The sequence below is a fragment of the Sturnus vulgaris genome, chromosome 6 (genome assembly GCF_052056855.1).
Source record: "Sturnus vulgaris isolate bStuVul1 chromosome 6, bStuVul1.hap1, whole genome shotgun sequence".
Taxonomy (NCBI): domain Eukaryota; kingdom Metazoa; phylum Chordata; class Aves; order Passeriformes; family Sturnidae; genus Sturnus; species Sturnus vulgaris.
The window spans coordinates 13,654,451-13,681,666 of record NC_142248.1 but is presented as its reverse complement, the minus strand read 5'-3'; the positions used below and the strand labels follow the sequence as shown (position 1 = coordinate 13,681,666).

The 27,216-nt window shown below is 38.3% G+C and overlaps 1 protein-coding gene across 8 annotated transcripts in view; it reads left to right on the top strand.

The window, feature by feature from the left end:
* The window catches only part of PCNX1 (pecanex 1), an 89,238-nt gene extending 64,028 nt beyond the window's left edge, over window positions 1-25,210 (top strand). For all 8 annotated transcript variants that reach the window (XM_014869368.2, XM_088167053.1, XM_088167054.1 and 5 more), the window contains 15 exons: window positions 734-911; window positions 1,300-1,408; window positions 2,010-2,139; window positions 3,172-3,230; window positions 4,015-4,230; window positions 4,616-4,869; window positions 5,837-6,067; window positions 7,360-7,460; window positions 8,604-8,754; window positions 10,413-10,643; window positions 11,012-11,286; window positions 12,980-13,218; window positions 14,280-14,716; window positions 16,073-16,213; window positions 19,647-25,210. In XM_014869368.2, the coding sequence (XP_014724854.2) occupies window positions 734-911; window positions 1,300-1,408; window positions 2,010-2,139; window positions 3,172-3,230; window positions 4,015-4,230; window positions 4,616-4,869; window positions 5,837-6,067; window positions 7,360-7,460; window positions 8,604-8,754; window positions 10,413-10,643; window positions 11,012-11,286; window positions 12,980-13,218; window positions 14,280-14,716; window positions 16,073-16,213; window positions 19,647-19,787 (2,893 nt within the window). In that variant the 3' untranslated portion in view covers window positions 19,788-25,210. The remainder of the gene's footprint in view (window positions 1-733; window positions 912-1,299; window positions 1,409-2,009; window positions 2,140-3,171; window positions 3,231-4,014; window positions 4,231-4,615; window positions 4,870-5,836; window positions 6,068-7,359; window positions 7,461-8,603; window positions 8,755-10,412; window positions 10,644-11,011; window positions 11,287-12,979; window positions 13,219-14,279; window positions 14,717-16,072; window positions 16,214-19,646) is intronic.
* Window positions 25,211-27,216: the final 2,006 nt, after the last annotated feature.

Genomic DNA, 27,216 nt, shown 5'->3' with positions numbered 1-27,216 from the left:
TGTCTTCTTTTGATTAGAAGTTCTATTAATTTAGAACAAAAGAATATAAATATTGAAATGAAACGCAAAATATTTTGGAAGGCAAGTTGTTAGATTAATGTTGTGGGGTGGTGTGTGGCTTTTTTGGCTTTCTTAATTTTAATCTCTGCATCTAATAAGTTCTTGCTTTGGCTTCATTATCACAGTCACTATGAGACCTTTGGGAGGAATATTGCCATTATGTTACTTTAACTTTTTTTAATAACCCTTTGATATGTCAGTTGCTATGTCTGAAAAAAATGCAGTTCCCTCAATGGAAATTAGAGCAGTACAGTCATGCAGGAAATAATCCAGTGTTCATTAACGTCCTCTTGATGATTAATCTAGCGTTTTTGCATTATAGTATTCATAACCTAAATTAAAGACCAGGTTTCTCTTCAGACTACAAGCTTATTTAATCTCCTATTTTTAAAAAATTTCTCTAGTGGCACACTTAGAAACAATGCTAATTCTTGAACATTGAGTGGCTTGAGAGTACTGATGAAAATACTTAGATAGTAACCTTTTTTAAAAAAAACTGAATTTGTCTTTAAAAAAAACCCAATAAATCATCAACACCACTCCCTGAAATTCCAAAAACAAACACAAATCAAAGTTTGAAGAGATTGATATTGCATGACAACACAATTTAAGTGGTCTTTAAACCCCTTTCAGATAACAGATAATAATTGTTCTGTGTGACTTCCTTACACAGGTTGGGTGCTTTAATGATCACAATAGCTGGCTTGAAGTTACTGCGTTCATCATTCAGTAGCCCAACGTGCCAGTATGTCACTGTTATTTTCACAGTGCTCTTCTTTACTTTTGATTACAAAAGTTTTACTGAGACCATGCTGCTAGATCTCTTCTTCATGTCCATACTCTTCAGCAAGGTAACTTTTAACTCCGTTTTTAGGTGTTTCAGTTGATCCAAAGGGGAAGAGAGGATAGTCCTATCTGATAGGCAGTCTTGTAGATTCTCAGTCTTTTGTACTGTAATAGATATGCTGTAAAGTAACTAAGACTTCTCCTTCCCAAAGCATTTATGTTGGCTTGAGAAACCATATGTAACTTTCTAAACATCTCCTGAGTTTGTACATAGAGCCATGAAGTGCATCTTATGTTACTTGCTTTTATAATTACATCCTTTTTTTAAGTTTTAACACTTGTGGTAGATCAGTAAGAACTCTAGGATGACCAGTAACTTCCTCAGGTTGCAAAAATGTTGATTGTTAGGGAAAATACTGAATTGTTTTTCTCTCTTTTTTTTTTCCCCTGTAGCTTTGGGAACTCTTTTATAAATTGAGATTTGTATATACCTACATTGCTCCCTGGCAGATCACATGGGGGTCTGCCTTCCATGCTTTTGCCCAGCCCTTTGCTGTGCCACGTATCCTTTGAAAATGCCAACTTCCTTCTGAAGTCATGTATTTATAACTTCTGAGTACTGCATTATAATGGATTCTGTGTTATGGGGTAAAACTGCTGAAAGAACAGGTTTGTCTAGTGAGTATTTACAAAGAAGCTGTGCACACTTTCTGCCTTGTGACAGTGCTATGTGTTATATGGTAACAGTAGGAATGGAATCCTGACATAAAGGAAACATGGACCAGAAGTGATTCTGAAAATCATGCAGCTTTTTTTTGGTCATTTCCTTTTACAGGAGCCCCTAATTATGGTTTTAGTCCTTGAATTTTGCATTTTAAACCTCTGTAGGCTGGTTTGAATGGAGTGTTGAGCTAATATTTTCAACAGTTTTTGGGAATGACTGTTATGTCTAGTGCCGGATTTCCATCTATTTCTGTTTGTAAAAAAAAAAATAATCCCTTTATTACTGGAAATACTACAAACATCTTTGCTGCATAGAAATTCATAGAGATCTTGTTTTGCTCTTTGTTGATGTTGCTGTCTGTATTGAACACTATCACAGAAGCTAAAAAAAAAAAAAAAGTAGTTGTTGCTTTGCTTTCCTTAACTCTCTTATCCTGCAGATTCTGCCATGTTGTTTGTCCAAGCAGCTGTGTCAGCTTTCTTCTCTACTCCACTGAATCCTTTTCTGGGAAGTGCAATATTCATCACTTCATATGCCAGGCCTGTCAAGTTCTGGGAAAGAGACTACAAGTAGGTGAAATAATAAAGCTTTTAAAAAATTGGGTTTTAGATATGTCTGAAGTGTTGGTTTGGGTTTTTTTTGTTTGTTTTAATTTGTGAATTTCTGCTATTTTTTCCCTCTGAAAACTGAAAGTTTTCACTGAACTTGTTTCTGAAATACAGTAGCAGCTGTTTTTTACACTAGGGTCATTTGCTTCAGCTGCTTAAGTAATTTCTACTTAGAGGTATACCATCCTGATGGTTTTAAACATGGAATTTATGGTAGTGTGAAGTGTATTTTTAATCAAAAAGTAAGTTTATGTATAAAAAGGTTTTGGGGAACAGTTCATAGGTCTAATTTACCTGCATTCATTATTGTTTTGCTCACAACAAAACTTGCTAACCTTAACACAAAAATCTTTCCAAGTAAGTGGTTTTTTTGTTCGAGGTGGGATCAGTAGTAATGGAATCTTCAGGTCAGATTATGTTTCTTTTTGGTTTATTTTTCTTAAGCTCCCTATTGCTGATAGTGTATCAGACCAATAAAATACTGTATAAACAGTGTATGGCAAGTAAGTTGAATGGATATTTCTGGTATTTCTTATTTCCCTTCTAATATTAGAACAGTTTAAATGCAGTGTTCCAAATCTTAGATTAAAGTGTTATGGTTGTAATTTCAGAGAATGAAAGAACTGTCTAAAAATTAATCTTTCACTAAAGTCTAATGAAATGTCAGCTGTGCTAATTTAATTAGTCCTAATTTTTTCTCACATCTAAACCTTCATGATACCTAAGAAAATATATGCACTTTAGGTAAAAGTGCAAGATTATTCTATGGCTATTTACTGTGGACAAACCTTATTAGGTGTTATAATGCTATCATGCACAAAAAGTACTTCTACAAATGAGAAGAGTGGCAAATATGCATCTAAAATTATTTTAAAATAATTTTTTGCAACTATTTTACTGGGAATATTTAACATGATATTAGTAGTTTCTTTCCTTAGACATTCTTACAGTTATATATTTTGTATTAAGTATGCTTTATTTTATTATTTTCAGCACAAAACGTGTGGATCATTCAAATACTAGACTGGCTTCGCAGCTAGATCGGAATCCAGGTAACTCTCCTAGCTGGATTTTGGTAGTTGGTTTAGAGTTTTTTGAGAAGTTGGTTTTGGTTTTTTTTGAGGGGTTGGGTCATTTAGGAAGTGAGTTGGTGTTTAAGGGTTTTTTTTTTGTTTTGTTTTGTTTTTTGAGGGGGTGAGTTTTCTTTTGTATTCAAATATAAATGGCTTTTACTGGATTTTTATAAAATTATCATTTTGCCCTCTGATCTTGTCCAGCCATGCCCAACATCTGCCACTCTGTCTACTGTTAGTTTCTCTTCCATCATCTCTCTTGCTTTATTCTTTAGGCTCTCCCATAAGTTTTTTGATTTTACTCTTAGGTTTGTGTTCCTGCTTTACCTTTTTATTTATAATTATAGTAGGCATTAAACTGTTTTGCTTTTTATTCTTGATTAATTTAACAAGTGCCAAGTATTATTTGAGGGTGTCTCCATGTCCTCCTAATGAGACTAGTACGATAGACATCACTGAGATGTGTCTGTGCTCATTTGGTTTTGCACTTTATTATCTATAATAGGTTGGGAGGTGCATGAGTGGAACTGAAGGAATAATTTAGAAAATGGAGGAGTGACTAAGAAAAAATTTGATTCAAAAGACAAATGTCAGTTGGCATTCATTTGGGGTAATTGTCCCATAAAAAAGGGGACGTAGTGGCTAGAGTATGAAACAGCATTATGGTTAAGAAAAAGATAGGATTCAATGTGAAGTAATAATTGGCATTCAGGCTTGATCTTCTTCTGCAGTTTCAGATAACCTAAATCCAATCTTCCTGCAGGTTCAGATGATAACAACCTGAATTCTATCTTCTATGAGCATTTAACTCGTTCCCTTCAGCACAGTTTATGTGGAGACTTGTTGTTGGGTCGCTGGGGAAACTACAGTACTGGGGACTGCTTCATCCTAGCCTCTGACTACCTCAATGCACTAGTACACCTTATAGAGATAGGAAATGGCTTGGTCACCTTCCAGCTGAGGGGGCTTGAATTCAGAGGTGAGTGTCTTAGATGTCCTTAGCTGTCTGAACTAAAAAGCAGGCTTCTGCTTTGGAAACTTTAAGTTATTTTCGGTTCTATCTTGTTAATAAATTGTGTTGAAAATGGGCTGCAGGGCCTCTTGATGCTCCTGTCACTTGATGCTAAGTCCCTCTTTCCATTTGAGTGCAGTATGGCTACTTGTTAGTGCAGCCTAACTAAAATGGGATCTTAGAGTGGTAAATTAAGCTATATGCTTTGTGTTTGTTGGTGGATAGTTCACTTAATGTTAAAATAATTTAATTGGAAATAGGTTGAATTTTAAAGTCTTCTAAACACAAGTTCACATTAAAGCAATCATATAAAGCATTCAATTCTTTCTTCTTTCCTTGATTTTCTCCTAAGGAACTTACTGTCAGCAACGAGAAGTAGAGGCCATCACTGAAGGTGTAGAGGAAGATGAAGGTTTTTGTTGCTGTGAACCAGGCCACCTTCCTCACATGCTTTCCTTTAATGCTGCCTTTGGGCAGCGTTGGCTGGCTTGGGAAGTGCTTGTAACAAAGTATGTTCTGGAGGGTTACAGCATCACTGATAACAGTGCAGCTTCCATGCTTCAAGTCTTTGATCTCCGGAAAATTCTCACCACTTACTACGTGAAGGTGTGGAGGGGCTCAGTGCAGCCTGTGGGGGGAGGTGGCTGGGCTGCCCCTGGGAACTGCTCCATGTTTGAACTCCTAATGTCTGTCACACGAAGCTCATACAGGGTGAGGGGATAATGACAGGACAGATGCATGAACACCTTCTGCAAAGGAGGACAGTTTGTTGTGCTGACTGTGGCTCAGTTCTCTGGTGCATGAGCAGGACAATGACCCTGTACTCCAGATCAGAGAGAGGACAGCTTCTAGCTGAAATTGGAATAGAAACATTAATACTGTTACCAAGTACTGTAGTTCTGTTCTGTTCTGTTGTAAATGAAAGTTGATTAGTCTGTTTCTTTAGAGAATTCCAAGCTGCTTTGGTCTTCATAAGCTGTCCAAACACATCTTTAGTTCCCAAAAAACAAACAAGCCCTCTTCTCCAGTTTTAAGACAACTGTAGGCCTCAGATCGTTTCAGATCATCAGTGTACTAATTGAGATCTTCCATAAGCTACTCTGTTTCTGAGAGCTGAAAATTTTCAGGTTAAAATATTTCCAAGATACTTATTTGCACATGCATACAAGTTGTGTTCCCTAGCATAGGGGTCTTAAACTGTTTTGTGTTTTAGCTTTCTTAAATTAAGAATTCTTTAGAAATTTGGTATCTAAGCCTCCATGTTAACTAAATAAATTTTTCTATGTATTTGTTTTCTGCAAAAATTACAGTGAGGATCCTATTCCATCCTTTTTTCCCTTTCCTTATTTCTTCAGTGTAGGCTTCAGAAATCCTGACAGCCTTTGAAAAATACACCACCTGTATTGTGTTTTCTGTGCAAATTTGTTGTACCTGTCAGTAATATAAATGCTGCTGTGTATCAGTTTTGTTAATTTTCACAAAAATAATGTAAATAAGTTGAAACAATTGAGATTGCTCACTGGGTTTTTAAAATTACAATATTGACTCATATTTTTAACTGCTGTTGTTTCAGGGAATCATCTATTATGTCACAACATCCCCCAAGCTGGAGGAGTGGTTAGCTAACGAGACAATGCAGGAAGGGCTGCGGCTGTGCACAGACCGCAATTATGTGGATGTAGACCCAACATTTAACCCCAATATCGATGAGGATTATGACCATCGTCTGGCAGGCATCTCCCGAGAGAGCTTCTGTATGATATATTTGAACTGGATAGAATATTGCTGCTCTCGAAGAGAAAAGGTAAGTATGTGGGGAAAGCCATTTAGTATTGTAGGATGGTGTCACTTTTTTCCTGTTGGTTTGACTTACAGATGGGTTTAATGCTGATTTTTAAAATAAGTATGTATAATCCAAGTGTTTTGATTGAAATAGTTTTGATCTTCCAGTTTTGACATGTGAATTTAATAGATTCTGTAAATAGTGTATGGTTTAACCAGTTCACTAATGAATTTTATTTGCCAGCTCAAATCAACCAGTTGAATCTTAGACATTCATCTACATGCAAAAGAGTATGTCTGCAGAATTTATGTTTCAAACTTAGATATCAGAGTTCACAAATCAATCCTAATTTAAACAAAAAAAGACCAAAATAAAAGTCCCTAAAACCCAAGACACCTGTTTCCAGCTTACTAGACTCACTTCTTCTTTCTCACTGATCACATTATACTATTCCTTTGGTCCACTGGAATTGTTGGCTTGTGAAAACAATCATACTACGTTCAACCTTTTCTTCTTTCCACAATCCTTTTAAATAGGAGTGTTAGTATGTTTGTAGAGGAATGCCTTGACTTTTTACTGTTTACGGTAAATAACGGTGTCAAATTAGTGTTGCCTTTGAGAATAAGCAGAAATTGATTGAGATGAAAGGGACAGGAGTATAACTGGAATTTACATATTTAATGAGGGATCCAAGACTTAAGGGTTCAGTTTTGCTTTGGAGGTAAAAGTTGAAGCCTGTTTTAACAGGGGTAAGACTTAGTGTCCTGTGGTCAAAGGACAAGCAACAGCTAAAGAAAATTATTTCCCTCCAGAAAATGAATATGAAATATTTTGTATATGTATTGAAAAATCAGATTTAATCACTTAATTGAATGATGCCATTTGCTAGGACATTATATGCCCTGGCTATACTACTGGCTTTGAACTGAGGGCAAGTCTCCCCTAACTGTCCCCTTGACTAAAGCTGCAGTTCAGGGAAGTTGGTAATGAACCTAATGAAGGTAAATCAGGCTTAAATACTCCTAACAAGTGATAATCCATGCATCTGTTTCACTTGCAATTTATCTTATTTCAAATAATAATATAGGTGTATTTACCTTTACAAGTATTCTTAGGTACTTAGAAAACTCTTGCTCAGACTTTGAATCGGAATTGTTTTTCTAAGAGTGACTGCTGTGGTAGTTACATACACACACTTGAGAATTGCCATGTTTGGGTCTTTTTACTCCTTCTGGCAGAATCTTCTTTTTTCACTGGCCATTTCATTATTCCATTCACCTAACTTACTTTTTTTTTTTTTTTGTTATTGCAAGCCACTGGACTCAAGTAAAGACTCACCCCTAGTGACACTGTGTTATGGACTGTGTGTTCTGGGGCGGAGAGCATTGGGAACAGCTTCACATCATATGTCTAGGTAATAAAATGCTGTTGCTGTAAGTTTCCTATGCTCAAAATCCCTAAGTTCTTAGACTACTGGGTTTTAGATGAGTATCTTTTCATAGAAGAAATAGATAATTAATGTCATCTTTCCTTAAACTGGGCAGAACTTGCAGCTGAGCATATATTTTATTGAACTAATTCAAGATGGGAGTTTTGGTATGGGTAAGGACTGGTTATAACCAATTTAGAACTTGATTGAGTTCTAAAAGTAAGCTCCATTTCCTGTACCAACTAGATGTCCTATATGGAAATGAGGGGAAAAAGAAAAAAGTTTGTTAAAATGAAAAACTGATATGTCTTGGTGCATGTTACATGAGACCATTGTGGTAAGTTGCACTGTTTAGCTGGCTCTGAGGCAAGCAGTTGTTTTGTACAAATCTTCAGCTCAATTCTGTTGTCATGTGGCAACTTTCTTGCAGATTGACAGCCTCAATTTTAGAAAGCAAATGTAAAATACAGCCATAAGGATCAGTAAATCACGATGTGATGGCTTAAAAAGCAGCATAATTGGATGGGGAAGCTATTGGTCAGCTGGATGCTGACTGTAAAATCTGTTCTACTTAAATTTCAGGGCAACTGTAGATTAATTCTTCTAAGTACCAGCCAATTGCCTGTTGAAGGTTATGTATATATGGAGTTGCAAGATTCATCAGAGCATACTTGATTTTTTTCACTCTTAAGTTAGCTTAGTAATTGAAAACAATGCCTTTTAAGCATGAAAATTTGACAAGATATTTATTTTTCTAAAGCATGGGCAACTGAAGTTGCATACCCTCTTTAACTGCTCTTTGTTACATGGCCTGAAAAGTTTTGCCTTTAAAAATCTTTAGAATTAGATCAGGCCCTCTTAATGATATTTGTTTACTTTAGTCCCTGTAAATAGTCTGTTGCATGTATAGCTTGTTCATTACCTGTTCAGTGCAGGTAGACATCTGATGTACCAAATTTTTTTCCACCACTCGTCTTTTCCCTGTCTTATCCTGTAGCTTACCTTGGTAGAGAAGAATTGTGTGCCTTTCTGTGCAGCTCACTAGTTTCTTTTCAATGATGATCACTGTGGGAATGTTTGTACTTCTGTTAATATTTGGGTTGTTTTCCTTTCTTCCCCCCTCAACAGTAACCTGGAATCTTTCTTGTATGGCCTGCATGCCCTGTTTAAGGGTGATTTCCGTATATCTTCAATTAGAGATGAATGGATCTTTGCTGACATGGAATTACTGAGGAAAGTAGTGGTTCCTGGAATACGGATGTCACTGAAGCTACATCAAGTGAGAGATTACACAAAAAGATGTGTCCAGTTTTTGATTTCTGTGCATTTGTTCTTTTAAAAATTAGTGGGTGGGAGAAAGGAAAAAGGATCAGAATAAAAGGACTGTGATAGAAATTGATAACTGAAAACGAGGGAGTATCATGTCTTGTCCTTTGATTTATTACAGCTTTTGTGGAAGGTGATACAGAGGAAAAGGGAATGCTGTTTATCCTCAAAGCTTGAAAATTACATTAACTGTAGATCAGAGAACATGTCAAGCCCTGTTTCATACCATTCTAGAGATTTCCCTTATGAACAGCTTCTCTGATATTTTTCTTCACTCTTCCCTCCCTACACATATGTAATTGGTTTAAAGGCTGTGCATTCAAAGCTTCATAGTCCTCTCCTCCAGTGGGAGTTGTCTTTCTTGTTCTTTTTGCTTTGAAGTGTTGTAATCACAGGTTTCAGGTGAGAAGGAGAAGGTTGCTCTTCCATAAGCTGAAATTAATTTGTCTTTGTAGTGAAGTGCATGTGAAGATGAACAATCTCAAATTCTGTCCAGTGCATGTATTAACTCAGCAAATACAATAGAATCTACTTAATGATAAGCACTCTGTAAGGAGGGGGAAGTGTTGGTACTCAGGAAGAATAGATTGCTTGAAAATCATAATAAGTAAAAAAATCTCAGTTGCAGTTTAAAAATTTTTATTAAAGTTTTTTATGCCGTCATTGCAGTCTTGCGTCCCCCAAAACTAGCAGTGATTGAATTAATTCATTCATGCAACACAAACCCTGAATTTAGGAGAATGTGTCTTAGGAGTACATATAGCAAAGTAGAATAATTACCAAATCATTGTTGAAACCAGCAGAAGTACCACTTCAACTTCAGAGGATTACTGTGCAGAATGGGTTTGATTGAAGTCAGAGAATGACAAGTAAGAAAAAACAGGTCACACTAACAATAAAAAATAAAAGTTCTGAACATTATTATGTTAATCTATGAAAGATTGATTTATTTATGTATTATTTTATTGCAGTGCATTAACATACCCAAACTTCAGTCAGTGTGGAAATGTAGCTATTAACCACAATCCTTTCTTTCACCAGAAAGTAATGTTACCCAATACTGAATTGAATTGGCAGGTTTTGCTTTTATTTGACTGGCAGTAATGTAAGTTGTCTTGATGGTACCTGATGCTAAAAAAGTTTGTCATCAAGTATTAATGTGAACTTTTTATTAGTAAATATTGTTTTCCTCCTTACTGCTATTTTCATATAGTACAGTCTCAGTGAATAATCACTGCTTTATTTAAGTGTGTTTTACAGTTGGAGGCTTATGAATAAGAAGAGAAGCTAAAACTAAAAAGCTTCTGCCAACAGTATAAATAGATGTAAACCTAGTGTAAAATTCACCTAGAAATTTGCTTGAATGAGTGATAGGCAGGTCCTTCCAATCATTTTGGTTTTAAGTTGAAAAAGAAGCAAACAGAATCAATCTGTTGTAAAAGAAATAATCTTTAACAGTGTTCTAAAGTATGTATATGATACTTGTGATGGCTAACTTTGTGTAATGCACTGATCATTTCCAAAGTTTGAGATGTGAAATGTCCTATTTTTATATGTAGTTACATCTGATATGTTAATCATACCTTATTGAACATGTATTATTGCAAACAGGATCACTTCACTTCTCCAGATGAATATGATGATCCTTCTGTCCTTTATGAAGCTATAACAACTCATGAAGAAAATCTAGTTATAGCACACGAGGGGGATCCTGCTTGGCGGAGTGCAGTTCTTTCCAATTCTCCGTCCCTCCTTGCCCTGCGTCACGTGATGGACGATGGCACCAATGAATATAAAATCATTATGCTCAATAAGCGCTATCTCAGCTTCAGGGTCATTAAGGTAAGCTTTATGTACGTTTTATAGTGTGACAGCAAGTTGGTGTGTGTTTTAATAACTACATCAAACTGCTGCCTCAACTGCAATCTTTACTCATTTGTTATTAATAGGGCTGATTCTTCTCATACAGTGCAGAAAATCAGTTCCTTCTCACTTAAAATGTTATTTCTCGTCCCATTCTTATATTTGTTTATCGTCACTGTTGCAGCCTGTGGCCATAAGTGCAGCCTGTAAAAGAACAGTGTATGAATGCTGGCAGTTCTGCAGTGGAATACTGCATGTGCTCACGAAAGCTTTGGTATAACACAACAGTCACTACGTGCTCTCACAGCTTCACTTTCTGACATAGCCTCTCTTCTTGGCTTTTGCAGGTCAATAAGGAGTGTGTACGTGGCCTGTGGGCAGGACAACAGCAGGAGCTTGTCTTCCTGCGTAATCGTAATCCAGAAAGAGGAAGTATCCAAAATGCTAAACAAGCTCTGAGGAACATGATCAACTCATCTTGTGACCAGCCAATTGGATACCCCATCTATGTCTCACCTTTAACTACTTCCTATTCAGATAGTCATGAACAGCTAAAGGACATTCTTGGGGGAGCCATCAGCTTAGGAAACATCAGAAACTTCATAGTGTCTACATGGCACAGGTGAGCTGAGGAAAGGGCTTCTCATTAGTATGTGTTCATGCTCTCATATTCCATTAACTAGTCTTGCACAGGCCCAACACAGCACAATTTATAATATTCAGTCACATTAAAATAAATGTATCTTGACTTTTATTTTAGGCACATCAGTAACATATGGCAACTGCTTTGGTACAAGATTAATCTCCGAGGCTGAGTAATACACCACAAACTATGTAAATGAGAGCTCAGAGGAAAGAGGACAAAGTCTAGATGCAGGAACTGCTACTTCATATCTAATGTTAGGTCTGATAATGAGACACAATGCAACTTCTGTACTGTGTTTTTCAGTATGATGGCTTTTGCATTCTATAATACCATCTTTACAGAATCAGAACTGTTTGGTAGGGTTCCTGTCTGGCAGATATTTACCATGAAAGTGCCTATGTTAATGTTTTAGGGCATGCTTATAGTTATGCATGTAGTTATGCAAGCTTTAGCTGTTCAAAATCTCACAAGTGCTTATATGTTATATAATGCTGTATTTTAGTGCCAGAACAAGTAACTGGAATGATATAATTATTTCTCTATGTGGCCCCTGGGTAATCCAGTACAAACTCTTGCTGTGCTGTGTTTTATAGGCCATGAGAACTTTTACTGCACTTCTGGCCCTCTGTGACTGCGGCTCCAAAAGCAGCAGTGGCAAGCATGTGGCATTCAGAAATGTGCATCCAGTTCTTAGTAGTTCCAGGAGCTGCTGCCATGGTCTGAACAGTCCTGTGGCTGTTTGGTTTTGAGGGTTGTGTTTATCTTAGACATGTACAGCATATCAGAACAGAAAGTGCTGCTTCACCCAGAATGCCAAAAATACCACATTTACTGGAGTCTGTGGTGGTTGTCTCCTATTGCCATCAGCTTGTCCAACTTGATGGAATAACGGGTGTAAGCATGACACACAACAGTATTTGAATCCAAGGTGTTTATGCTTCAGGATTCTGTGTCCTAGGACCAAAAAAAAAAAAAAATTGGAAAGGAGTGCTCAGTGTACTCGAGTGTGACAGAAAAAAAAAATAAAAAGAAGGAATTGAAGGGAGGAGGAGATGTGCTGTGGTTTTTGTGTCCATTTGAAATTTGTTAGTATAAACGATGTGATGAAAAAGCTTTCTGGTGATGTATACTGGAAAATGATGGCTAACCTACTGTCTGAATGTTCAGTATGTGTTCCAAACAATTGTGAGTGCATTACTGAAGATAACAGAAACTAAATACATTAAAAATCCAGCAACCATTCTTTCCTTGCTAGTCTGTGCAGACAAAGATTTTTGCAATGTAACAGTTATAGTTGACTAGTGTGTTAAACAGCATAAGTTTTACTGGCTGTTCTAAAATAACCAGGATGTTCTATGAGCATTTGAGTTCAAATTTTATCACTTTATTGTACTTCAGAGGTGGCATAATTTTTAAAAAGCTAATTTATATGAGCTTTTGACTTGTCATAAATAACTATTGTTGAACAGCTGTCATGAAGAAAACTGCCATCTCTTAGAAAGCAGTGTTTATATTTGCAAAGCATATTCTGAGAAAATAAGATTAAGTTTTAGCTGATTTTAGGAAGTGCTATGAATTGTGCTGAACCTTTTGCTTGTCATGAAGCATTTCTTAGAATCCTAATGGTTAGGAGGTGTGCCTTAATGTATGACTTGCATTATGTTTCCAGACTAAGGAAAGGCTGTGGAGCTGGCTGCAATAGTGGTGGAAATATCGAAGATTCAGATGCTGGAGGTGGAGCTTCTTGCACAAGTAACAATGCAACTATCAATGAGTCACAGAGCAGCATGTCACAAGGAGGAGGGACTGCAACTACAGGGCAGGGACCTGGAGCAGTACAGCACCCTCCTGTTGCAACTCATCCCACTTTTCCTGCAGCTCATCCACCAGCTCATCCCTCCACTCTGGGTAAAGTTGAAACTTAGAAACAGTTTCATGCAAGTTCAGGCCTAGAGGTGGAACAGGCCTTTCAGTTTTTTGGCCTAGGTTAAAAGAAAAAGCAAACAAAAGTGACGTGATTTTATGTCGTGTTAGGAGCTTCTGGATTCATCTCAAACTGCAGTACTGTTTTATACAATACAAGGTTCCCAAACAGATCTGATAAATAGGGGTATAGTTGTACTGACAAAATAGATTAAATAACTTTTTATAACAGGTTTCTACAGACTGGAACTTTTCACTTATGTTGTTTGCAAATGCTGAACTTACCACTTTTTGGGAATGATTACATTTCTTATTTATGCAGTGAAACAAGTTCCCTTATTTGCACAGTATTCTAGCTGAATCTATCCAGGGGTCCATAGTGATCTGTATTTAAGGAGGTGACAAACACTAAAGCTGAGAAAAAGCCTTTCAAACATTGCCTTTACTCACAAAGAAAATATAGATGTATGTAGTTGAATGAACATTATTAGACCTATCAGCTGAGGAGAGCTATCTGCAAATATTTAGTACAGGAAAAGCTTACACCAATGCTCATGAACTGCAGTTGTGGTTTTTTACTTTAAGTGTATTAAATTTGAACTTGTTTTAAAATAGCTTTTGTTCTAACAAATTTTCTGACCCAAACTTTGAATGTGTAATCAAGTATATTAAGAAAGAATAGTCAGTATTTTGACACATGGGCATCTGTACCTCTCTTACTACCTTAAGTGTGGTAAACTGAAGTGATAATATTAAGTAAGAAATTGTTAAAGTGGAAAGCGGAAGACTGAAGCACTGAGGTACTTGTCTGCTAGGGATTGTGAATTGAACAGAATATGAAATTCTGAGATAAGATGAATGGAATGTATTGAAATGTTCTGCTATGTGAGATGCAGCAGAGATCTCCTGCAATATATTTATTTCAGATGATGTTGGTGAGACAAATCAGTTTGTATATCTGTGCACTGGAACATTTGTGTGTTGGCAATCTATTGCGTGCGGGAGGCTTTATCAAACTTTGCTGATTGTGTATCTTTTACTTTTAGGCACCAGTCACAGCTCTCACTCTGTGCAGTCCAGCCTTGTCAGACATTCCCCTGCCCGTGCCTCAGTAGCTAGCCATTCATCCTACTGCTACGGCAGCCGCCATTCATCTCTTCGCACATCCACAGCGGGCTTTGTGCCTTGCCGGCGCTCTTCCACCAGTCAGATTTCCCTTCGAAACCTCCCCTCATCCATCCAGTCCCGCCTGTCTATGGTGAACCAAATGGAACCTTCTGGCCAGACTGGGGTCAGCATGCAGCATGGACTGCCCTCTTCTAGCAGCTCCAGCCAAAGCATCCCAGCCTGTAAACAGCATGCCCTTGTGGGCTTTCTAGGGACAGAAGGAGGGAGTAATGCAGCTGAAACTCAGTCAGGTGGCAGTGCAAGCCCTGCAAATCAAATGCAAGCCAAAAAGGATGACGTTATTTACAGAATCCAGGTGAATAGTCTAGAAGAACAAATTAAATTATGTTTCCATGTGCTTTTATTAGTTGTTCCTTTGTATGCTGTTGAAATTGCTTACGAATACGCATTCTGGAATATCTGGTATACAGTTTCTGTGCAGTTACGTTTGGAGAATTAATGTAAAGAAAAGGTTTCCTGGACAAGCAGCCTTCCTGCATGTTCCTTGTTTACATTGTTTTTATGTTTTGCTGTAGTGCAGCTCTGAGAATGTCAGTGGGAACTCAGTTCCACTTCATATTTAATTTACCTTTTATACATCACAGCAGCTAAAGTTAAACAGGTTTATTTGCAGAGTAGAAAGCTTCTTTCTTTGAAGCCAAGTAGATTGTCCACAAAAGTGTAAAAATACTTGCTTTCACTTTCATATGTATTTATTCTTTGGTTATATCCACGGTTTACTAAGCAGCAAACATTTCACTATTGACCAAGTTAATCATGGCAGCCTTACTTGTTTTGTGAAAATCCAGGAAAGTGTATTCCTGCTACCTTAGCTTTTATTAGCCCCACATATAATGCCAAAGACATGTTTTTGTGGGAAACCTCAAGAAGTGTATTTAAGAGGTTAGGTGATAATAAACATGATTTCATTGCTGATACCACCTCAGTTTAGAGTAATCCTTGGTAAATTGCATCATAGTGGGCAAAGTTAATTTTTCAGGTCTGTGCTTAGTAGCTTTTGTTTGCAGGTAAGGGCCTTATTATGAAGCTGCTTACTAGATCCTCTGTGTGAGGAGGATAAAGTGATTATGTGCCTTTGGATAATGGACATTATGGAGTTCTCTCTGTCCTTAATTAGGAAGAATTTTTCAGGAGTTTTCTCCTGCTTGCCCTGTGGAAAGGCCCAGTTTACTTCAAAACACGGGGTGGGTCTCAACTAACCAGCTAGTAGATAAATACTTCTTCTGCCTAACAATGAATTCCTCAAGTTTCTTAAGATATTCTGTAAGAAGTAATGAGCCGATTATAACAGCTCATCATCACTTAACTTTTCCCTGCTACTAGACTGTGTGCTGCCAATGCTTTTGTTGTGCCAGCTCCCCAACCCTGCCATGAGCTAGTATAACTGAAAGAAGTGGGGAAGGGAACTACAGCTGTTGCTTCAGTGAGCTGGCATATTGTCAGCTGTATCTGAAACCACAGAGTCATTTCCAAATTAAGTGCTGTTTGGGCTTGGAGAGCCCCGAGCTCAAGTTTCCAATCTTGAAATTGATCAGAAATCAATTTCAGTGGGTTAAAGTCAGTTATCTGGAATTATGCAGAAGGTTACAATTTATCTGTTTCTTTTACATTTTGGCTGAACTAACAGTCAAAACTCAATTCCTACTTATAGTTAATGGATCCCAGTCAAGTACTGGAAGGGATCAACGTGTCAAAAAGGAAAGAGCTGCAGTGGCCAGATGAGGTGATACGGCTAAAAGCTGGAAGAAACAGCTGGAAAGACTGGAGTCCTCAGGAAGGCATGGAAGGCCATGTAAGTTTTGTTTGGAAGTTGACAAGCTAACCTTAAAAAAGGCAGTCTTCATTCTGTGGCAGTCTTGCCTTATGTCAATGCAAAGATCGATGTAGTAGGTAAGTTAGATCAGTGGCTGTCCTCCAAGTCACTGTTGTTTGAAAGAGCAGGTCTAGAATCCTAATTTGAGGCAGAGAGCTATTTCTGCAAAAGATGCAGGATGACGTTTCAAATGTTGTCAGCCGCCACTCCTTCCTTGCCTTCTTTCAGTTTCTCATGATCTCTCAGGCATTGCTCTCATTCATTCAACATTCATTTTCCTTTCTTTAAATTGTCAATCCCTGAACAAATAAAGATGAGTTTACTAACAAGTCCTTAATTGAATGATTAACAATATTTGGTTTTAAATTATTCTGATCAAAATAGAGCCAAATAAGATTGTCTTTAGGTGTCTTTGTTATATAATAGATTCATGATAGGTGTTTACTTTCCTTTAGGAAGGAAGTCTGTTCTAACCAAAACATGTGAAAGCCCATGACTTGAAATTCCATCTGTCTTTTCCCTATGGATGTTACATCTGCAGTTTACAAAAGTTCACTCTATTGGCTAGAAAACTTATCTCCCAATTTAGGCTCCTTTTTAGGCTCCTCCTAATTTAGGAGCCTAAATTTTTAGGAGCAAAAAGCCCTTTGTGGTCTTTGAAGCTTTTTGGGTTTTTTTACTGAGATGTACTTTTTTTTAAGATCTTGGTGTCTGTAAAGATGCTCCAGTATTCTTTCAGTGATAGATGGAAGAGTCAGAGACACTCTCTGCATTTGTTCATCAATACAACTGTATTTTCATTTGAAATAGATCAGTTTTGATGAAATTCTTTGCTTACCTCAGTTGGAGGCATTATTTAGAAATTGCTTGTAGGGATAGATTTTGCCATTTGAAAACCTACGTTGCTGTGGATATATGTGCAAACTTCAGGTAAGAAATGGAGATATGCCAGTAACACAGTGTACACTGTATCTGCCTTGCTGTTGCATCTACATGGAGAAAATGGCCTGGAAACACCATTATTCATGGAAGGAATCTATTTGAGTTGGCAGTCCACTCTTAGGACAGCGGGGTTATATTGTAGGTAACACCTGTGAGTAGAATGCTGTTGTAAACATTCTCAGTTATGTTGGGTTTAGACATACTGTTGCAGATGAAGAACGTTGTAAAGATGCTGAATGTAAAGTGTTACATTGGAAAATGGCCTCTTGCCTGGTATCACTAGACAGTTTATTTCAGGAGTTTGAGTGTGTTTTGTGAATTGCAGCTTGCTGACATGTACAGTGATTGATGCTATAGAAAGATTAAAACAAGAAGATTTAAAGGTCAGAGTAAGCTGTTGTTCTGAATGCTTCTTATCTATTTTTGGTACAGCATATAGGCAGGTTTTTTTAGAAGAGCATCTTTTAACCTAAGAAGAAAGGGGGGAAAGCACCAGATTATCCTGTGTGTGATTAGGAGGAAAGGATTTAACTTGATGACATAGTTTCCACTGGCTGCTTCAGCTGCTGGTGGTTAAACATGCTAGTATCAGTAAAGCTCTTAGGACAGTCTTCCCTTTCTGATCCTGTGGCTGTGGTCATTTCTGCAAATAGGCAAAAATTATTCTTACCTGCTGAGTTTGCTGCTCATTAAGCAGTTTACCTTATGTCTGCTCTCAGTATGAAGTTCGGCACTCAGTAGTTTAAAACTTTGCTGCTACATATAAAAAAGCATTTTTCCTAACTTAGCTTTTTATCTTGCTAAGTATGCAGTACAAGTTGTATATAAGGCAGATATTTTAAGGCTTCTTCAAGAAAATTAGATTTAGCAGTGCTCTTTGGAATGTAGCTACTTTTTCCAGTTTTGAGAGGGTATGTCCAGCATTACTTTCTATGCTACATGATACTGGGGTGTAGAAGAACCCTTTTCCTCCAAGAGATTCTTAGCACCTCTTGACTACCTAGTGACAACATTTTGCATGTATCAGATAAATGCCAGTCATGATAGAAGAGATGGTAAAACTGAGTATGACAATATGGCAGTGATGAGTTTTAATCTGTGCAACTTTTTGCATACACGCAGTTTTAAAGGAGCCATGATATTGATGTCTGTAGCTATCTATCTCAAAGGCCCCCATGTTAAATTGGACAAGGATGTAGTATTTGGGACCTCATTGGAAAACTTATTGTGTCTGGGGACAGGATTCTTGGCTCATTCCATACAGCACTATAAAAATTCTGTGGACACTTTGAAGTCAGACTTCAACAGATACATAAACATCACACTGTTGCATCCAAGAGGAGCTAAAGATTCCATGCTTCCCTGGCTGATCCAGGCTCTCCCTGTATCTGTGCAGCATAGATCTCATGCAATGGACAAAGCTAAATGTCCTTCACCCTTTGTTAAGAGAGGTTGCCAGCTGTTTATCATGAAGACTGAGTCTCTTGGATTGGATCTTGGAAGATTGTGATTTTCTGTCTTTTTTTTTTCCCCTTTATATCTTTAGGACTCTTGAAAACTTTACTGCTGTGGAATTTGTAAAAATTAGTTTTACTTGGTTTTTTACTTGCTTTGTCTTGAATTAAAGGTTCTTTTCCCACAACTGGAAAATTTGAGATAATTCTATTTCTGTGAAGCTGATGGTACTTAACACTCATGTTAATGGAGCATCTTTATTGTTCCTTTGGGGCACCCAGAAGTTAAGAGTGTTTTTTTAAGGAGGCAGATGAACAGAGGCATACTAGGTATTAAAAAGGACCTTCTGGCAGTCAATATCAGGTAGGATCCTTGGAAGTAGCAGATCAAAATACTTAAATTCTGTTGATCCAAGAGACTATGGTACAATAATTTGTAGCACTGATTCTGGTCCCTTTCTTCTTTGTAATATTTTTAATTCAAAATTCTGTTTGATTGACTTGATTTAGAAGATCAACCTTGAATTCACAGTGCATAGATGCCCTGATTTTGCTAAGTACTTTTACTTGCAAGAGACAGTAATTTACACCTGACTCCTGGTAAACTGCAGCTCTGTGCTGCACAACACTGAGGTATTTTAAGATTATTACAAATTGAGCATCAAAATATCCCAAATCTCTATGTGCAGTTTTTTCGGTTGCTATTCACTTTGGATGAACTGTTTGGTTCTGATTTGGTCAAGTTGTTTGTTCCTACTCAAATCTAAATCAGACTGGCTGCTCTCATGGTTGTAGAAAACCAAAATATTATTTTAAGCTGCAGATCTTCAGCAAGACTTCAACATGCAGCTTATCTGTGGGTATGCTGTCATTGAAAAATGAGCAACTAAGTCAGTATACCACCTGTATTTTTGCTCCTTTGGTCCTGTAAGGGTCTTGAGTTATCAGCCACATCTTTGATATGACACCTCTCCCTGTGGAGCTTACATTTTATTTTACTTTTTTTTTCCCTCCAGGTGATTCACCGCTGGGTGCCTTGCAGCAGAGATCCAAGTAGTCGGTCACACATAGATAAAACCATCCTGCTGGTTCAAATTGAAGATAAATATGTTGCTGTTGTTGAAACTGGAGTCCTTGAACTTGGGGCTGAAGTGTAAATCTCTTTGAGACTGAAACTTCCCCTTCTCCGATGGTTCAGAAGAGAGAAGGGTCCAGAAGAAGCAGCTCCCAGGACACGGAACTTTGGTCCGGTTGTAGGGAAGGACTTGAAACACAGATTTGTCTAAGTCCCTTTCCCCAAATAAACAAGTGTAAGAAATTTTTTTAAGTTGTTAGCTGCTGAAGAAACACTTGCATGAAGGATAGATTTGTTGAGACATATCTTTTGTTTATAAATTTTGTTATGCATTGCGTAATGCTTTAAATCAACAAACTTTTCAGTTCTAAGATCAGAGCACCTCATATTTTTCTAATTGTTTTGCCAAAAATTGCCATGTCTTGTCACAGAGTGTGTGGAATTCATCCACCTTATTTTAATGAAATTGACTACAAACCTTCAGTTTGGTGAAACAGTGTAAGGGTTTCAGGTGTGGCAAGAAGAGACTGAACAGATGTATAGATTCTTATTCCTTATGAGCTAAACATTAATGAGAACTGCACTAATTTTTTTACAGCAATGCACTAAAAACAACCCTGAGATTGCTGAGAACATTTATTTATATATATAAATATAAGTATATAAAATACCATTATTTAAATTGCCTTTGGGATTAATCCCCTCCCTCTCCATATACATGTTGATGGTAAGGGCTGTGCCATGGGTTTGGTTCTGTGTTCTGTATTTCGTACAAGTGCATTTGCTGCATCCTCTTCACAATAAATGGTAAAGTAACAAATGTGTAGAAAAGCACCTGAGTATCCCTGTACTACATCAGACTTTATTGTGGTGGCAGTGGTACCTCAAGCCTGTACAACACATCTAGCTTTAAAGTGGGCCCCAATATGACTTTCCATCTGTCTTCCCTTCACTAGCCATGGCTACTTTGCTTCTTTACGCCCAGAGCTGGCTGTGTTGTTTCATTGGCTCTTCTCTGGCAAACACGGTGGTTTCAGTTTTGTAGTGGGAGGTGCAGGTCCATGATTATTTCACGGATGCTTGAAGGTTTTTTTATTCTATCCAATTGAAAAAGAAGAAACAGCAACAACTCCCCAAACAAAATGAAAAAAGAACCCAACAAAACTTGACTTCTGCTTTTAATGATCTTTTATAGAAGGCACAGCCCTAAACTTATATCACTTTTACCACCTTGCCTTTTCTTTCCCTTTAGTCTTCATTCTTTTCTATGACTTGAATTTTATTTTCTGTGATTATATATTCTATGTAAGTGTAATTTGAGTATTTATAACTGTGAAGTTGAATTATTCATGTGTTACATATCCTAGGTTTTATTGTATTTTTTTAAAAGTGTGTATTCAGGGAAACAAGTAACTCAGAACTATCATGGGAGTGTGAGAGGGAAACTGATTTGTTCTTGACTTGCAGTTCCTATGACTCACTTTTCTTAATCAGTAAGAAAGAAACGTACCTGTTGTGATTGTTTCCTGTTTCTGACCTGTAATTATATAGGACTCTGTGGGGAATTTGCATACAGTTCTAGCTTTTGGGAGCAGCCATCTTTTTCCCAGTCACCTCCACTTCTTTATATGTGTCGTAACTAGGAGAGACTTCTGATATACCACAGAGGTTATTATAATTAATTCTCTGACATCAGAGAAACATTGTCTATTATGTACCTAATGTAAGAGTGAAATTACATGGGATAAGAAAAAAGGAAGAAACAGCTACCTAAGAAACACTGGTATTCCAGCTCAAGTCACTGTATGCCATCTAGCCATGAAAGGGTAAGTCTGTGTACCTGATAGCTACTCAATTCCAGTTACTGGGACCTTGCATCATAGACTATGCAAACTCGTCCTTGAAATGCTGTGCATCTTAAAGCTGCATATTGCTATTCACTTTGTTCATATATGGTCCCATTTAATCATGGTTTAAATGCACAGATCTGCTACCCTTGAAACTATGTGCAACAGCAAATTTATTTATCATAGGTATTACATTATAGAGTAGTTGAATTAATCTCCTGCATATGTGAAGATGTAGTACAGTAGATGAAACTTCTGTAGCAGTCTGGTAACCCTACTATCAGGAATGAAAAAAATGTGTTAAGATTTGAATTGAAGGCCTTTTACTGAAGGTTTTATTCTGTCCTTCACTTCAGGTAAATATTTCTAATTAATTAATACTTTTAATTAATTAACCTTCCAGGTTTTCTGTATCATTAGACATTGCTTCATTTAAAAGGGAGACGTTTGTTTGAAAATAAGCCCCTATTTGACATTAGTTGCACAGTTGTTTCTTTTTCCTTTGGACTGAAGCCTTGAGGGAAACAAATGACTGAAGACCAAAATATATAGGTTAGGTATTTTTGCTTGTTTTTTTCCTAAAGCTGTCTGAAACAACTTTCAGTATGTTAACCCTGACTGAACAATCCCTCACTCCCTTCGGGGCAAGGTAAGGACAATGTCCATTGCTGGGAAAATAGGATAGGAAAAATGTGATAGGAATTGATTTGTTTATGTGGAAATTTTAGTGCATATGTATATCTGCTTGGAATTAGACTGGCAAACAGCAGATAGGGAAAGAGATACTTTTAAGGGCAAAAAGAATTGATGAATATTTCTATTTTTTATAAAACATTAAGCTTTTGGTGTGCTGCCTTCAGAAGATGGATTTTAATGTGGACAGCTTAACACTTCCTTTCAGGTACTCAGCTAACATCTGTGGTGAAGTTGTTCACATAGTGCTCATACCTATTCCAGATCTGCTCAACAGAAACCACCTAGTTAAAATTTCACTCTTCCATAAGGCTTTGGAAAATTAACTCTCTAAAACTTCTCCTGAACTTGTTAAGATTCATATGATTGTGTGTTGGTTTGTACAGAGTTTGTCTTTGGTTTCCAGTGTGCAAGTGACAAAAATGTTTGTTTTCTTCTAACTCAGAATCGCACAGAATTAACTAGGTTGAAAAAGACCCTTTGAGATTACAGAGTTCAGCCTATGACTGAACACCACTTTGTCAACTACTAGACCATGGTACGAAGTGCTGCATCCAGTCTTTTCTTAAATGCTTCCAGGGATGGTGACTCCACCACCTCCCTGGGCAGCCCATTCCTATGCCCAGTCACTTTCTGTGAAGAATTTCTTCCTAATGTCCAGCCTAATGTGCAGCTTAAGACTGGGTCCTCTTGTCCTGGCGCTGGTTACCTGGGAGAAGAGACCAATCCCCACCTGGCTACATCCTCCTTTCAGGGAGGTGTGGAGAGTGATAAGGTTTCCCCTGAACCTTCTCTTTTCCTGACTGAACAACCCCAGCTCCCTCAGCCTCCTCATAGGATTTGTGTTCCAGACCCTTCACCAGAGAGTTTTTGCCCTTGTCTGGATGCATTTGAGCATCTCAGTGTCCTTCCTAAATTGGGGGTTCCAAAACAGGACATAGCGCTCAAGGTGTGGCCTCACCAGTGCTGTGAGTACTGGGGGACAATCACTGCCCTGGTCCTGCTGGCCACACAGGCCAGGATGCCATTGGCCTTCTTGGCCATGTGGGCACACTTCCCTACAGGACAGACCTGTCCATGGAAACCTCTGCTCTAGATGGAAATTATTTCATCTTTTATTCTCTTGGCCTTTGTCTTGATATGTAGTATTTTTCTGCTGTTGTAAGGATGGAAAAGATGGGTACTTTCAAATTAGTTCTGTCAGTCCAAATTGAACCTTACCATAGAGCAGAATTTTTTTGATCTTTCTAGACTTCCATGAAAACCTTTACAGATGTTTGCTTTTACTCTGTCCCCTTGCACTGTGATATTCTCTTGCCGTAAGAACATTCCAGTTACGTCCTACTGTTGTAGCTTCCAGGTAAATCCCAATATATTTTCTTTCTCTGATTTCTTTGGAGATGGTATCTATGTGTACTTATGTAAGGACTTCTCCCTAAAACTCTCAGTTGCAGAAAAGGGCTTGAAAACCTCGTTAATCAGATAACGTTCCTTAGTAAAAATGGCTACTACATGACGTTTTAAAACCTTTTCCCATTTCACTTCTCTGTGAAATCTTTTTAAATGTTCTGATTAAAAAAAAACAAAACAAAAAACCTTAGAACTGTGTACGTGACACCACTGACACCTGGACTTCTGTGCTACTTGCAGTGGATGATACTAGTGCTGGATTCTGGGGCTCTCTCTCATGGTCCAGCATATGTGAAATGATTTCGGAGTTTGGGGAAGATGATGGTGATGATTATTTCTTGAGGTAATTCCATGTAGGCTGAATGGTCATACACCCACTTTGCCTGGGACATCTGGCATGTTTGAGTGGTGATGTCAGTTTTCCACTCAAGAGTGCTGTTATCACCAGTCATTCCTTGTCCCATGGTCACAATACCTTTGGGAACTGAAGAACTCTTTGAGAAGCCTGGATGACTGGTGAGGTGACAGATGAAGACTTGTGGCACAGGTTCATGCCTTTGGCCCTTTGGCAAGCGGCCATAAAGCTTTGGATTTGAGCAAGTGGGGGAAGAGATACCTTATGATTGATTCAGCTTTCTCTGATAATGCACACACCACCATGCAACCTAGGAGTGTAGATAACAAAGACACTACTTGAAAGATCTTTCTCAATTACAGAACTCTCCAGTCACAAAATGGAGCTGGATAAATTACATTTCTTACCATTAACAATAATTCAACTTATATTGGATTTGGGGTTGTACCACCACAGGTTTTATGTACTTAATTTTATTAAGGAATTTTATACCTATTATATAGGCATCTATTCTTTTCTTGTCTGGCTTGCTATTTGATATTCTAATGCAGTACATTCAATGGCACTGGACTCTTTCTGAAATTATACTGGTAATTCCTGGTGCCTTAGTAAAACAGTGGGTACATAACACCTTGGTGGAAGGTAAAGCATGTGACTTGTTTCACCCCAGCATGATATGCATATTTCTAAAAAGGTGATTAAGATGGCTGCCCCAAAAGATTTTGGGAGTATACCTACATCGCTTGGTCATGAACATTTGAATATGAGCAATTTTTATGACTTCTGGTATGTACAGTTTGAATAGATAAGCCCAGTACACATAGGCCACAACTTTGAAAGATGGCAATCAAATAGCTGGATATGTAACTTCTTACACAGATGCCCCTGAAAGCTTGACAATAGCTGCTGGTTAGGAAATGGAGAGGGGAGTAGAGCATAAATGAGAGGATGGCTTTGGTCTGTAATGGACAATGAAAATATATATTGCCTCTACCAGCAAACGGTTACATTGCCAGGGATAGAGATCTATGTACCTGCGTGTCTGTGAGTGTGTATGTGTCTGCGTGTGTTATTGGAAACAGCCTGTAAATATTGTAGCTGTTTAAAATGGAAAAGGCAGAGAGTTTTTTTGCAACATGTTGCAGCAAAAGGACAGTATTGACAGTGGAGATACACTGAGAAATAAAAAACCTTTTTTCACTTGTTGTCATTTATTGCACGATTACATTCTCTTAAGATGTCATTCTCACAAATGCCCTAAAAGGACTGTTTTAAGTTTACTCAAATCATCCTTTAATGGAGGATGCTCTTGTTTAAAAATCCTTTTGTAGCTATGCAAAGAATAACCTCAGCTATTCCTATTGTCCTGCCAGCATCATCCCTATTTTCGTGCTTTTGCATAAATAAGTGCACGTGTCCTCTCTTCTACAGTTAAAATGTTTTGTCTTTGTTGAAGTATTTTCTCTATCAGTGATCTCCCTTCTCTTGAATTGTTTCAAAGCCCAGAACACTTTTATACTCTTTGTGCTCAGTAATTTTTCATTTGTCATATGTTACTGGGAAGAACCTTACCTAGTGTGGTTTAATCAGTCATTTCTAGTTTTCTGCCATCCTTGATCTGATAGCCATGTGCAGCATTGGGTGGAGTCCTCATGATGACTGTGCTTACATGAAAGACTTTTTGATACAGTGATACTAGTTTTAAAATACTCAGCTGCTCTCTGTCTGTTCTCACAAATATTTCACACTCATACAAAGGCTACATTATCTTTCCCTCTAGAGCTTGAAAAAGTCACTTAGAACATAAACAATGATCAGTGGACAGCTCTGTGTCTTCAAACATTGGGTGTTCCCTTTGTATAAAACCCAAACAAAGCATCTGCCACATTTCTTCTGCTTGCCTGTGACACTTGACCCATAGCTGCTTCCAGCCTCAATTTAAGAATGAGGGAGGAGAACACAAATAGAGGACATGTCCCTAAGGAAAAACAACAACTTTTATTTTTTAATGTTAGCAAGTGCATCTCAGTGAAAAGATTAAAAGTTCTGTAACTGTTGTGTTTTTAAGAAGCAGCTGCGCTTTCAGCTGCCAATATAAAAAAAGAAACAGCACTTCCAGACTGATTTAAGGATGGCAAAATCTGCTGTAGTCCACCGTTTCTTGCTGTTGGTGTCAGCCTAAGGCCTGCAACTGGTAAAAATTGGGGAACCGGAGCTCTGCTTAGTGATTGGAGACTAGTTTTTAGAGCGTTTGGCCTGAGAGAAGTCCAGTTCACTTACTCCAAGACGACGTATCCTTGCGAGCCTGTCTGGGACCTGGGAGCAGTGTCTTTACTCCTGCAACACACACCTGGTCTGAGTGAGTGGAATGCCATTGGATGGCTTCCTTGTATTGCCGAATCCTCTATCCTATTTTTAACCGGACTTGCTATGCCCCATAATTCTTGCCTAGAAAGATGATACTTGTATACTGGCACTTTGGAGATCTCTTTGGTTCAACTTTATGTGGATTTTCCTCTCCGCGTCAGACAGTGGTTTGGGTTTCTGTCCGTGGCTGGCCGAGCTCTGCGCGTCCCCGAGCCCTGCGGCGGGAACCGCCAGGGGGCGCCGCAGCCCGGCGGGGCTCGGTGTGAGGGAGCGGGGCGGCGGGCGGCGGGCGCGGGGCCGGTGCGGACAGCAGGGCCCCGGGAGCCGCTCCTGCCTTTCCGCCGCCCTGCTCCGGCCTTGCCTTGCGGCCGTGCTGCCGGTGATGCCGCCCTAATCCCCGCCCTCACCGCAGCATCCAGCTGGTCCCGCTGAACCGAGCGCTGAGGCCGCTCTGCTGGGCCCCCCGGGAACCTGCGCGGCCCCGTGTCCTTCCTCCTGCGCAGGAGGGAACGATGCATGAATGAATCTGTTTAGTTGTTTTGGTTTTTTTCTCCTATTTCATAATGTCTCTTAAGATATTACAAGGAAAGGAGGACACGCACCCACCTAATTATTTTCTTTCACGTCAGTGATCCCATGGCCAGGGGAGTAAGAAGAAGAGGGGAGTAAATAGCAAGAAAAAGGAAGACAAAGATATTGGGGGGAAGATACAGGAGGAAAGAGAAAGACCACTTTTGTCTTTCCAGAGGCTGAAGGAGATGGAGTAGGCAGCCTCAATGTAATTTTTAAACCTCTTTCTAGTAATCCCCCTATGTCAAAGTGAAGCAGAGGTGAATTCC